The sequence below is a fragment of the Sinocyclocheilus anshuiensis genome, unplaced genomic scaffold (genome assembly GCF_001515605.1).
Source record: "Sinocyclocheilus anshuiensis isolate Anshui unplaced genomic scaffold, SAMN03320099.WGS_v1.1 scaffold1278, whole genome shotgun sequence".
Taxonomy (NCBI): Eukaryota; Metazoa; Chordata; class Actinopteri; order Cypriniformes; family Cyprinidae; genus Sinocyclocheilus; species Sinocyclocheilus anshuiensis.
The window spans coordinates 167,967-181,218 of record NW_015554153.1 but is presented as its reverse complement, the minus strand read 5'-3'; the positions used below and the strand labels follow the sequence as shown (position 1 = coordinate 181,218).

Sequence of the window (13,252 nt, the reverse complement as noted above, 5' to 3'; positions counted from 1 at the left end):
AGCTTGGAAATCACATTATACTTTTAATATCATCACACAAGAGTGATATAATCTCTGTAGCCTACAAAGGAATGTTTTAACACATTTAACGCAAAACTATTAAACTGAAATGCAAATTTTTAATTTGTCTCTTTTACCAGTGAAAGACTGTAAATAACTTAGCAGGCGTTATAGATTTCAATAACACTTTATAACAGGGTTCAATTGGTTAACATTATGCAATTGCTAATTTGAAATATCAATAATAGCCTACTTCTACAGCATTTCTGAGTTAATGTTTAAAACTATGAGCAATAGTAACATTAAGTAGCTAATAAGTATAGTAACATTAAAGTCCCACTGAAACTAAAAACGATAATTCCGCAAATTACTGCAATTGCAGGTTTCAAACAGAGATGGCGACAAAGAGGCAAAACTTACGGACTGCAGCTTCAAAAGCAAAAAAAAAAATTGTTATGCTGGTTGAAAGTCTCTTCACATCCCGAAAGCAATCACGAAGTTAAGTGGTCTAAAATTATTTATTTGTATTTATATCGTCTGTGGAAGGCGTAGGACCATAAAATGTTCATCCAATTAAAATGTTCGGCCTGAACATTACGACAGGCTGTCCTGCCTGCCTGTCAAATATGTATTTGTATACCTCTGCGCACCCTGTTTGTGCAGACATGATACGTCATCAGCACGTTCCAGCGAGAATTAAAGTTGCGCGCAATTTTGTCATCTGCCACTCTAAACGTTTGATCTCTTTAAAGTAGGATGGATTCTGATTGGCTGTCAGTGTCATTATCGTTTATCAGCTGGAAAAAAATAGTTTTAATTGAAAGTGATTCCAATGATATCGTTCATCTGTCGTTATCGTTATAATTGTGTTGTGGACTCTGCTATTATTTTAAATTTAGAAGGATTTTTTTAAACTTTAGGCTATCTTCATTAGAACGGGCTTTAACATATTTAAAAATTATGTAATTTGAAAAATTGGTTTGCATGAACTAATGCCAATTAAGAAGGTTTTAAATATGTATTCCTAAAAAGATTTACTTTGGACAAAACTCATGGGAAAAAAAAGTTCAGTCCTCTGGTATTGAACATTAAGGGCCACATTTCCATTCCACTGTAGATGAATCTTCTCTTTGATGTGACTGTACTTGACTCTATAGCCTGTGCTTGGTTGAGGACAGCATTTGTATTCATATCCTGTGGTTTATTCTAAACACTCAATAGACCTGGATATCACTCGAGACGTGTGTTCACATTCATTCTGTGCCATCCTCAGAGTAAATACAGCTGACTATCAATGAGCTGTATGGGCCAAATGATTTATGTATTTATGAATGAGGAGGACAGCTCTGTGAAGCAATTTTAACAGTGCATCAGATATTAGAAGACATTGTGTTTTGATTATATAGCTATCTGTCTTTCAGCTGAGATGAAAGAAGTTCAACATCTCCAGTCAAATGGTGTTTTGGCAACTGCAGTGGCCAAATCTCAGCACGATTAACAGCCATCTGTTAGGCTGAGAAAAAAAGCAAAATTTTATTAAATGTGACTAATTAGCAGGAATTAAAATGGCACAGACAAGATGTTTGAGGGAACACACATACTGCCCTCTTTTTAAAGGGACAGTGCACACAAAAAAAAATAAAATTTTAAAAGAACACCATAAACTCTCTGAAATTGTCAAGCTAAAATAAATAAATATAATATAATAATACAAAAAAGACAAAAAAAAAGAAATAATAAAAATTGAAAAAAATGAAATAAAAAAATTACTTGAAATAACTTGAAATCAAATGAAATACAAATTTAAAAGAATATCCTGGGTACTCTTTGAAATGGTCAAGCATAAGTAAGTTAAGCAAGTAAATTAAGCAAATAAATAAAAAATAGATAAATAACACTGAAATAAAAATTGAGGAAAAAAAACTGAAAGAAAGAAAAAAAATAAACAATAACAAATACTTTGAAATCAAATAAAATAATTTTTTAAAGACTATCCTGGGTACTCTTAGAAACTGTCAAGCTTAAATATATAAAGCAAAAAAAAAAAAAAAAAAACATTAAAATAAATAAATACATTTTTCTGAAGCCATACACTAATTTTGTGTGACAACCTCAATTTAAGACAGTCAGTTTGGAATGACATGAGCACAAGTAATTAAGGACAGAACTGTCCTTTCTGGGTTAACAAACCTTTAAAAAAAATAAAAATAATAAAAATAAAATAAAATAAAATAAATGGCAACTGACACAGAAAATGTTCAATAAATCTGAGAACCAACTCTGAGTAAACAATTTTTATTGGAACTGCAGTAGTGCTAAAAAAATTGCACATATTTTTGGGTAAAATAACATGTTAAGATATATAAACACTAAAAGCCACTGACTCCACAACACGTTATTTAACCTGAGAGTGATCAGTTTGTTATTTCACCATTTACAAAGCTTAGAGATAAACAAGCAATTACCTTGTTCTGCACTGTAACAATTTAATTACAAAGCAGGTACACAACATCTCTGACACTTTCTAGCACGTCTGTATATTAAATAACAACAAAAGATGCTCCAGAAATAAGCATGAACTGCCCTAATCACTGTATTAAGAAAACAATGATCACAACCAATCACAGTGACGCTGCTGTTTGGCCAAACAGGTGCAAGCCAATGATGATAAATCAGTCCGACTGCCAATAGAAGTGCTAATATTTTAGCATACATGTGCTGATAGACAGTGCTTCATCACATATCAGTATAAAAGAAGCATTGACATGAATCATTTACACTCTTACAGTTTCAGTCACTGCACATGAGTGAATTACAAAAGCACCACAAACCAAGCAAAACAGCACTATAATCACACTTGTATCAACTTGAACTATATCTCTTAGTAAACATTTTCGAAGATTATACTTTAAAAGGTTTATTGTGAGCAATTTACAACTGCTGATTAATGTTTTCATTTTAAAATATTAACTCCGCTTTCAAATGAGACAAGTGATATCAACTCCTTACAATATAGATATAACAGACGAGTCACTGTAATGAGTGAGTCACTGCAAATATATTAAAGCACAACAGCATTTAGGTTCATGAGGCAGTGAGCTGCATTCTATAAAAAAGTCAAAACAGTCACAGCTAAACTTGAAGCCCAATCTGAAACCCTACTCAAAAAATTGTGTGTGTCACACAGAATATGACTGTGGAATGTGCAGGCTTGTAAGCTTTTGTTCCCTCTAATCAGATTTTTTTCGCTAAAGGTCGATTATGGTTCGACTGCGGCTTTCAGGTTAATATCCCTTCATATTCTAAACCTGTTAATACATCAACATACTTAACAGATATATACATACATTTCAATTAAATGTTTTATTTGTTTTAATCAATTCAAATCACCTGTTATGGCATACAATACTGTTCATAAGATTAGGGTCAGTAACATTTCTTACTTTTTGGAAAAGTTTCTTATCCTCAACAAGGCTGCATTTATTTGATCTAAAAACAGTAATATTGTGAAATATTATTACAATTGAAATTTTTCTATTTTAATACATTTTAAAATGTATTTATTTTCCCTGTGAGGCTAAGCTGAATTTTTAGCAGTCATTCTCCAGTCTTTAGTATCACATGATCCTTCAGAAATCATTCTAATATGCTGGATTGATGCTCAAGAACCATTTCTTATTATCATGAACGTTGAAAACAGTTGTGCTGCTTAATATTTTTGTGGAAACCACGATTCATAAATTATTTTTTTTCCAGAATTTATTGATGACTATAAAGTTCAAAACAACAGCATTTATTTGAAACTGAATTTGGACAATTTTGACACAATTTTGATCAATTTAATGCACCCTTGCTAAATATTGTAGTATTCATTTCTTTTAAAATTTAAAAGCTCATGTCTTACTGACCCCAAACTTTTTAAATGGTAGTGTATTTATAAAACCACATTCCTCTAGGGTCTTTACTATTAATATTTAGCTGCTACAGCAGAGCTATTAACCACATCACAACAACAGTCTCTATTAAACAAAATGAGCAAATTCTTCATTACATTTCCACAGAAGAAGCCTTACTAGCATCAATACAAACATTGCTGTCATTGCTGCACTGTTAAAGAGTTGCTGTTGGATCCGTTTGGCTTCAGTGTTACATAATCAGGACAGATCTGGCCCTGAATTAGCAGTTCTTGCTTTGAGACATATAATCAGATCCTGGCCTCCAAATATTGTGGCACATCACAGTGAACACCAATGAAAACAATAAGCAAAAAATGTTTCTTGAGCATCAAATCAGCATATCAGAATGATTTCTGAAGAATCATGTGAGTCATGGCTGCTGAAAATTCAGCTTCACCGTCACAGCAATAAATAACATTTTAAAATAGACAAGTTATTTTAGATTGTAATAATATTTCACAATATTGCTGTTTTTACTGCATTTTTGATCAAATAAATGCATAAAAGACTTCTCAAAAAACATTACAAAAAAATCTTACCCACCCTAAACTTTCAACAACAGTTTGTATGTATTTAAATATAATATTCACTATATATTTATGAAGATTTCAAATTACAATTGAGCAACATCATAAATATCCACATCATGAAAAAAGCTCTTTGATATGGCCATATTAGGCATTCCAAGGAGTGCCACTGATGAATATGACTATCTGAATTGATGTAAAATAAATAACATGAATACATTTGTAAGAAATGCACACAAACCTGCGCAGGAGTGTATCTGTGTTACAGTTGATGAGCAGAACAGAGCTGATGAGCAGGGGTACAACGTGAGGCCAGCAGGGGTCAGGATCCAGATGAACCCAATATCTGAACAAGACACATACATGTGCAAATTAAAATCACTCTTAGAGGATGTAGATTACTTTCTCTTCACTCTCAGGCAGTTGATCTCTTGTAGAACTTGCTTGCAGTGCTTTAGTAACTTGCATGAGAAATGCAGAGGAAAATAAATCTAATGAATTTATACTCTAAATGACGATTACCTGAGATTGTGTCTCCAGTGGATAAGGGAAGGGACGCTAAGCATCATGGTAAGAGTAAGCAGTGTGGAAAGACTAAAGTGGAGCTGCAGATCATCTCTGACGTCTTGTAGCACTGATTCTGTCAGTAGAGGGCTGCCGTTACATTCTTTAACCTTACTGTGACCATCACTGGCACGGAAACCATTTTCTGATTTTTGTGAAACTTTCTGGGGCGCCTGGTTTAACAAAAACAAAACATTTTGAACTTACAGGTATTGTAAGCCAAGTAGAAAGTCAAAAACTGATGTAAAATATGACATTCATACCAGGTTCAACATGTGGCTCAGTGACCTCTCTGTCATCTGTAATCTAAGCACCTGGACAAAGACAAATAATCACAAGAGACTAAAATCATTACGAAGAAAACTGTACATTCAAATTAGAAAAGAGAAATATTATAGTAAACACAGGTGCATCTAAACAAATTTGAATATCATGGAAAAGGTCTTTATTTTTTGTAATTTAATTTAAAAAAAGCAAACTTTCTTATATTTTAGATTCATTGCACACAAACTGAAATATTTCAAGAAATGTTTTAATTCTGATGGTTACGACTTACAGCTTAGGAAAATGAAAAATTCAGTATCTCCAAAAAATTAGAATATTCCATTTTGAACTTGATTAGTTTGATTAATTTTGAGTATAAATACTGGATACCTCCTGGGCTAGTTTAGAACATGCAACCACAATTGTGACCCTGAACCACAAAACCAGTCATAAGGGTCAATGTTTCTTAATTGAGATGTATACATCATCTGAAAGCTGAAATAAGCTAAATAAGCTTTCCATTGATATATAGTTTGTTAGGATAGGACAATATTTGGCCGAGATACAACTGTTTAAAAATCTGGAATCTGAGGGTGCAAAAAAAATTAATATTGAGAAAATCGCCTTTAAAGTTGTCCAAATTAAGTTCTTAGCAATGCATATTACTAATCAAAAATTAAGTTTTGATATATTTACAGTAGGAAATTTACAAAATATCTTCATTGAACATTATCTTTACTTAATATCCTAATGATTTTTGGCATAAAAGAAAAATCAATAATTTTGACCCATACAATGTATTTTTGGCTATTGCTACAGATATACTCCAGCGACTTAAGACTGCTTTTGTGGTCCAGGGTCACAATTATGGGAAAAACTACTGACGATCTACTAATACGATCATCGACACCCTCCACAAGGAGGGTAAGCCACAGAAGGTCATCACTGAAAGGGCTGACTGTTCACAGAGTGCTGTATCGAAATATATTCATAGAAAGTTGACTGGAAGGAAAAAGTGTGGTAGGAGAAGGTGCACAAGCAACAGGGATGACCACAGCCTTGGGAAGATTGTCAGGAAAAGCCTATTCAAGAACTTGGGAGAGCTTCACAAGGAGTGGACTGAAGCCGGAGTCAGTGCATCAAGAGTCACCACGCTCAAACGTCTTCAGGAAAAGGGCTACAGCGGTCACATTCCTTGAACCAAGCCACTCCTGAACCAGAAACAACGTAAGAAGCGTCTCACCTGGGCTAAGGAGAAAAAGAACTGGACTGTTGCTCAGTGGTCCACAGTCCTCTTTTCAGATGAAAGTAAATTTAGCATTTCAATTGGAAATCAAGGTCCCAGAGTCTGGAGGAAGACTGGAGAGGCACAGAATCCAAGCTGCTTGAAGTCCGGTGTGAAGTTTCTGAAGTCAGTGATGATTTGGTGTGCCGTGACGTCTGGTATTGGTCCACTGTGCTTTATCAAGTCCAGAGTCAATGCAGCCATCTACCAGGAGATTTTGGAGCACTTCATGCTTCCATTTGCTGACAAGCTTTATGGAGATGCTGATTTCATTTTGCAGCAGGACTTAGCACCTGCCCACAGTGCCAAAACCACTTCTAACTGGTTTGCTGACCATGGTATTACTGTGCTTGATTGGCCAGCCAACTCGCCTGACCTGAACCCCACAGAGAATCAATGGGGTATTGTGAAGAGGAAGATAAGTAACATCTGACACACAATACAGATGAACTGAAGGCCGCTATCAAAGCAACCTGGGCTTCAATAACGCCTCAGCAGTGCCACAGGCTGATCGCCTCCATGCCACACCGCACTGAAGCAGTAATTTGTGCAAAAGGAGCCCCAACCAAGTATTGAGTGCATAATTAAACCTACTTTGGAGATCTTGAACATTTCGGTTTTGTAAATCTTTTTTTGATTGATCTTTGAGAAAATATTCTACATTTTTGAGATACTGATTTTTTTTTTCTCCTAAGCTGTAAGTCGTAACCATCAGAATTAAAACAAAAAACTCTTGAGATATTTCAGTTTGTGTGCAATGAAGCTAGAATAGAATTAAATTACAAAAAATAAAGACCTTTTCCTTGATATTCTAATTTTTTTAGATGCACCTGTATTTTAAGCATCAGTAGTAATATTTTAAGTCAAGCATTCAGCACAAGGTCAAAAAAACATCTCTCTAGGCTCACCGCTAATCAACACTAACACAACTTTATATGGAGTAGGTATGAAAGGGTTTGATGACGGATGGACAGATCACTCACCCTGTAGAGGTGGAGAAGAGAGGAGACCATAAGAGCCAGTGCTCCACATGTGACGCCTCCCAGCACGTTTAAAAAGATAATCAGGAGAATCTGAGAATGAAGACGAAGCGTGCCACAATCCCGGGACACTGAAGGTCTGCAGACAAACACAGAGTCACACACACATGACATGGAAACATTTCTGAAAAGATCTGCAAAAACATAGTTATTAAATAGATTATATGGCAAAAAGTTGACAGTGTCATCTATTAACTGCACTGGGGTGGTTGTTATAACACACACACACACACACACACACATATATATACATATATACATATATATACAGTATATACACATATACATAACTTTTTTTTTTTGGTAATTCAACATCAGGACTTTAGATCAAAATGTACATACTTTTTATACAAGGAAGGCTGTATTTTATGTCCTGTAACCACAGTACAATACTGTATGCTGTACTGCATTATATGTTAAAATATTGACTTAATAATATTTATATTAAATTATTAATGAACATCTAAGATTTATAGACCATGTTTAAAAAAAGATAATCCACACAAAACATGTTTGCATGTGAACTGAATGTGTTTTCACACTTCCTTTTAAAGGTTTATGGTCAATAAGGATTTTCTCTCTGGCTTTTGAAAGTTTCTTTTGCTCAGCAGGCTGCATTTATCTGATCAAAAATACAGCAAAACCGATAGTAATAATATTATTACACACTGTTTCAAATTTTAATATATTTTAAAGGTAAAGCTGAACTTTCAGCAGGCAATACTTCAGTCTTCAGTGTCAGATGATCCTTCAGAAATCATTCTAATACGCTAATTTGGTGCTCAAGAAAAAAATATTATTATTATTGTCAATGTTAAAAACAGTCGTTTTACTTAAAAGTTTGGTGGAAACGGCAATACATTTTTTATGATCCTTTGATGAACAGAAATTTTGAAGAAAAGCATTTATTTGAAATTCAAACCTTTCGTAACATTATAAATGTCTTTGCTATAATTTTTGATCAATTTAATGCATCCTTGCTTTCTTTAAAAAAATGCATTATTGAACTCACAGAATGACAAGTGTTCATTTTGTCTGATGTTTGATTTAGATCAAAATATCTACATTTAGATAAAACATAACACTTCAAAAATCATCTATTTATTTATTTAGAGCACCTACTACAAAGCTACTACAATAGCACTTACTATTAACACTTTTACCTGTGCAGTGGAGCAAGAAAAAAGGACAGGAAGCAGACAAACACTCTGAGGACTGTGCTACCCCAGAATGCAATGGATGAGCCTAGCACACAGAGCAGTGGGGACACTATACGGGGCCATTCCTGCACAGAGGCCTTTGGATCCTGGGATTTATCCTCCACAGAGTTTAGAGGAAGAGAATCCACCGCAGGGAGTCCCAGAGAGGACCAGAAATCCTGAAACCAGCTCTGCCTATGGTAGAACAATAGGGGGAAAATTAGAAAAATATATACTGTAAACATTTTAGAACTGTATAATTCGCAGGCAAAAATTTATTTGTATTGTCAAAACTGAACACTGCCTGAAAGAAAAAATCTCCTGTATCAGGAATCACCTGAGCAGCAGCAGCAGCAGGAGGATGGGCAGTTCCAGTTTGTGGAGCTGTAACGATTTACTCATGCCCTCTTGGATTCCAGCAGGATGCCCAGATCTTTTGATGGAGCTCAGCTGAGCCCTGATCATCAGAAGAAGCACTACAGCTGAGTAGACAGGCAGAACTGGACCACAGAAACGCAGAATCTAAAGAAAAACAAATCCTTTTGAATATGAGGAATACTCTGAGGTTGAAAGTTAACAGCATGCCAAATGAAATACCACAATGTAAGCACACCTGCCCAAGCACTTTGGGGAACGAAGTCCGAATGGACACCTATAAAGACAAAATACAAAATTTGTTGCCGATAACTGATAAGTTTGCCTTTGAGAAAACAACAAATGTGGATGAAATACCTTGTATTGGCAGTTGGGGGCAGTGTGGAGCTGCAGGAGGGCACTGGAGGCGTTGTCTGGGCGGCTGGTGTGAAGCATGCTGTAGATGTCAGATACCGAAGGAATACTTTGGTGGGAAAAAAAAGAAAGTCATAAATAACACAACCATCAGTACTCTGCCGCAAAAACAGAGCTGAGGAAAGTTAGCTGATTAATGACAAGACTCTTTCTACCTTGCCGTATCAAAGGAGTCTTCACGAAACCAAGGTACCCTCAGTCTGTACACACTGGGCAGTCTGTCTGTATAACACAACACAGATACAGTATTTACAGAAACTTTTAATTCATCATGCTTCATTTCTGGCAGAAAAAGCTGAATAACTGGTTACCTTTAGTGGTTTTGCAGTGACTAGTGATTGTTATTCTGAAAGCTTGATAGAGCTGAAGGAACAAACAAATTCACTTTTATTATGCTTTCGGGTACATGTCTTATTTTAATTAAAGATTAGGGTGTAACAGATTACTGAATAGAACATCAACCTAAGGAACTATTCTAAAGACCATTATGGGATTTGTACCATTATAAAAGCTTCTACTATGAATGGACATCTGAAAAATAGAGGAATAAATTCTATGGAGAATCTGAGGTTCAAAGGGAAGGACAGCAGAACAACAGGGAATGCTGTGAGCGATCACCTGATGAAAGTCTTGCAGCTGTAGTGTATGAAGCAGCCCAGAGGAGTTAATGCTGATGTCACTAACAGTCAGACCTACAAACCGTCACATACAAGTTAAAGCATCCACATAGAATAAACACAACAACTTATTATTATTTTATTAAAGAATGACAGTGTAAGATTATTACATTGTTTTATACAGGCCTATTTTATGTTAACAATGTGTAAAAATAGCTGTCGTTAAGGCAAAATGGGCAACTAAAAAGCACTGCTCTGTATGACAGCATCTGGTAAATGCCTTGAAAGTAAAATGCAAACACAAGCATGCAGTTCAGTGGCTCACCAAAGGACAGCACATGAGGCACCTGCACTGAGACAGTCAAACTCTCCTCTCTCTGCAGCTCACACTCGACTACAAACTACAATCAGACAATCAAGCATTTAGAAAGCATCTAAAACATCGAGCTCATCGCAAATTATTTTAACAAACCATTGAATGCATGTTTTAAGAAGGGAAACGTCTGCTAATGTGGTCTGTCTTGTAATGCAAGTTTTCATTACGAACATGATAATGTGGACTGTAAGTTAACTTCTAACCTCTGTTCCACTGGGGTTTGAGGCGTCAATGATGAGATGAGAGACAGACAAAAGTTCACTGATTTTCACTGTAACAGCCTATAAAGAAACACAGACCATTTTTACAACAATTTTTATTTTAAATGTAGCTATATAATGTGTTACTGAATAAACTAGAATGACCTTATAGGCTGGAAGAAGCTCTGTCTGAGATGAGAGATCTACTGCCTGAACACTGGGTAATTGGGAAAAATAGATAAGAAAGCAATTTACAAAGCAAATAATATAACACACACTATACAATTTACATTATAAACTAGAGTCCAAATTAATGATGGTATGGATCAACATGTGTGCAATGCACCAGACTTATGAAAATGTGCTAACTTTACGAGTGTGGATTCTGTACGGGCCTGGTGGTAATTATTTCTTTTTGAGAGGAATTTATGTGGTTTATTTTACTCACCAAATCGAGCCACTCATCTGTGTACAGCCATACAGCCAGCTGGTCATTTCCTGTTGAACATGTACATACTAAATGGTTCCATAAAGAACCTTTACCATCTGAAGAACCTTTCTGTTTCACAAAAGGTTCTTTGTGGCGAAAGAAGGTTCTTCAGATTATAAAAAGTTAAGAAAGAGATGGTTCTTTAAAGAACCTTTGACTGAATGGTTCTTTGTGGAACCAAAAATGGTTGTTCTATGGCATCGCCGTGAAGAACCTTTTAACCACCTTTATTTTTAAGAGTGCAAGTCACGAGGAACAAAGAAAATCACAACTTGGCCATCAACAGCCTACATAATGGAAAAGCTGCACTTTCCTGCAAAATATATACTTACTTTGCTTATTATTTAATAATAATAAATATTTTTTTACAAGTATGATTTTGCTTCATAATATTTGACCAGAGTTTTAAAACATAAGAATTTTAACATTAAATCACATCTGAATGCACATTTTCTTCATAACTGGGACACCACGTAAAGAGATTTAAAATTAATGCTCTTAAACAGACCTAATTTCACCAAATGTTTAGTGACATTTAAATCGAAATGTTACATTTAAATTAAAAAATTTTCTGGGTGTGATGCTGTTGGTCTCTCTCACCATATTATTACTGCGGCAGTGGAAATGACTGTAGGCTTTCCTTCGACTGGAGAGGGCAAACAGGAAGTACATGACTTGAGCTTCCTGCCAAGAGTTGGTTTACATTAGTGCAACGTTCAGAGAGATGCTGCTGGCATAATTTTGCCTGAGATGATGAAACATATTGTCACCTTGGGGGCACTGTAGAACAGACGGAGTGTGTTGACCTCCTTCCATGCCTCAGGAGCTGCAAGGATGGATGAACAGATTCGGATATAAATAGCAGGAAAAGGAGAATCAGATATTATCTTCCAGCTGTGATGAAAACTGATAAGCCTATAAATATACATGTGCACACAAACACAGACCGGAGAAAGTGACAGGGGCATCCTGTGCTCTTCCAGGCTGCAGCACTGGATGTCTAAAGAAGTGATAGTTCAGCACTGACATTCTCTTCTCAGGACTCTCTGTGAACTAAAGAGAAACACGAGTCAATAAAACACCTTAAACACACACTCCCACTGTATTAGGACATGACTCACCTGCCCTGTTTCAGGTTCAATAAGGTCGAAGAACGCCCGGACTGTGGCCAGAACCAGCTCCTTGCACCTTAAAGTATAGAGGATTTCACATTATAAAGGATGAAATTCATTAGCCATTAGGAAGTTAAGAGGCTTAAAGGGTTAGTTCACCCAAAAATGAAAATTAGTCCATAAATTACTCACCCTCAAGTCATCCTAGGTGTATATGACTTTCTTCTTTCAGACAAATCCAGTCGGAGTTATATTAAAAATTGTCTTTGATCTTTTAAGATGTTTCATGGCACTCAGCGGGTGTTGCATGCATCAGTCCAAAAAAAGTTAAATAAAAAGCACCCAGCCATAAAAAAAAAGTGCCTCACACAGCCCCGGGGGGTGAACAAAGGCCTTCTGTAGCTAATCGATGTGTTTTTTTAAGAAAAATATCCATATTCAAAACGTAATAATCACTTTAATGTAGCTTGCGCCAACAGTTGTACACGGAAGCAGCTCCGGGCGGATGAGGTATGAGGTCAGCGCTGCGCATGCTGAGTCTCGTGAAAACCATCGTTTGTTAACAGGAGATAAGTAAGCAAAGTTTCCTTACTTTAGCAAAGGAAAACCAGTTTCCTCTTGGCTTATATCGAAATCCTCCAACATTCTTCTTTACAAATCCTCGTTTTGTACTTCTAATTAGTGACCGTTGTTTTGTTTTGTTCTCTCCCCTGCGCTTCTGCGTTCATCACTTCTGAGCAGCGCATGCGCAAAGCCGACCTCATACCTCATCCGCCCGGAGCTGCTTCCGTGTACAACTGTTGGCGCAAGCTACATTAAAGTGATTATTACGC

At 35.9% G+C, this 13,252-nt stretch overlaps 1 protein-coding gene across 2 annotated transcripts in view; it reads right to left on the bottom strand.

Annotated features, from left to right (window-relative positions):
- Window positions 1-2,293: 2,293 nt before the first annotated feature.
- Window positions 2,294-13,252, bottom strand: part of LOC107670709 (GPI inositol-deacylase-like) — a 15,137-nt gene continuing 4,178 nt past the window's right edge. The window contains exons 7-26 of one of the 2 annotated variants that reach the window (XM_016463418.1): window positions 12,429-12,495; window positions 12,255-12,360; window positions 12,078-12,133; window positions 11,908-11,991; window positions 11,266-11,315; window positions 10,983-11,034; window positions 10,821-10,898; window positions 10,567-10,642; window positions 10,243-10,316; window positions 9,936-9,987; window positions 9,780-9,846; window positions 9,568-9,673; window positions 9,449-9,487; window positions 9,173-9,357; window positions 8,800-9,030; window positions 7,580-7,715; window positions 5,311-5,361; window positions 5,006-5,220; window positions 4,725-4,829; window positions 2,294-2,681 (exon numbers count right to left, since the gene is read on the bottom strand). In XM_016463418.1, the coding sequence (XP_016318904.1) occupies window positions 2,612-2,681; window positions 4,725-4,829; window positions 5,006-5,220; window positions 5,311-5,361; window positions 7,580-7,715; window positions 8,800-9,030; window positions 9,173-9,357; window positions 9,449-9,487; window positions 9,568-9,673; window positions 9,780-9,846; window positions 9,936-9,987; window positions 10,243-10,316; window positions 10,567-10,642; window positions 10,821-10,898; window positions 10,983-11,034; window positions 11,266-11,315; window positions 11,908-11,991; window positions 12,078-12,133; window positions 12,255-12,360; window positions 12,429-12,495 (1,900 nt within the window). In that variant the 3' untranslated portion in view covers window positions 2,294-2,611. Of the gene's footprint in view, window positions 3,309-4,724; window positions 4,830-5,005; window positions 5,221-5,310; window positions 5,362-7,579; window positions 7,716-8,799; window positions 9,031-9,172; window positions 9,358-9,448; window positions 9,488-9,567; window positions 9,674-9,779; window positions 9,847-9,935; window positions 9,988-10,242; window positions 10,317-10,566; window positions 10,643-10,820; window positions 10,899-10,982; window positions 11,035-11,265; window positions 11,316-11,907; window positions 11,992-12,077; window positions 12,134-12,254; window positions 12,361-12,428; window positions 12,496-13,252 lie in introns of both variants that reach the window. The other variant, XM_016463419.1, reaches the window with a different exon arrangement.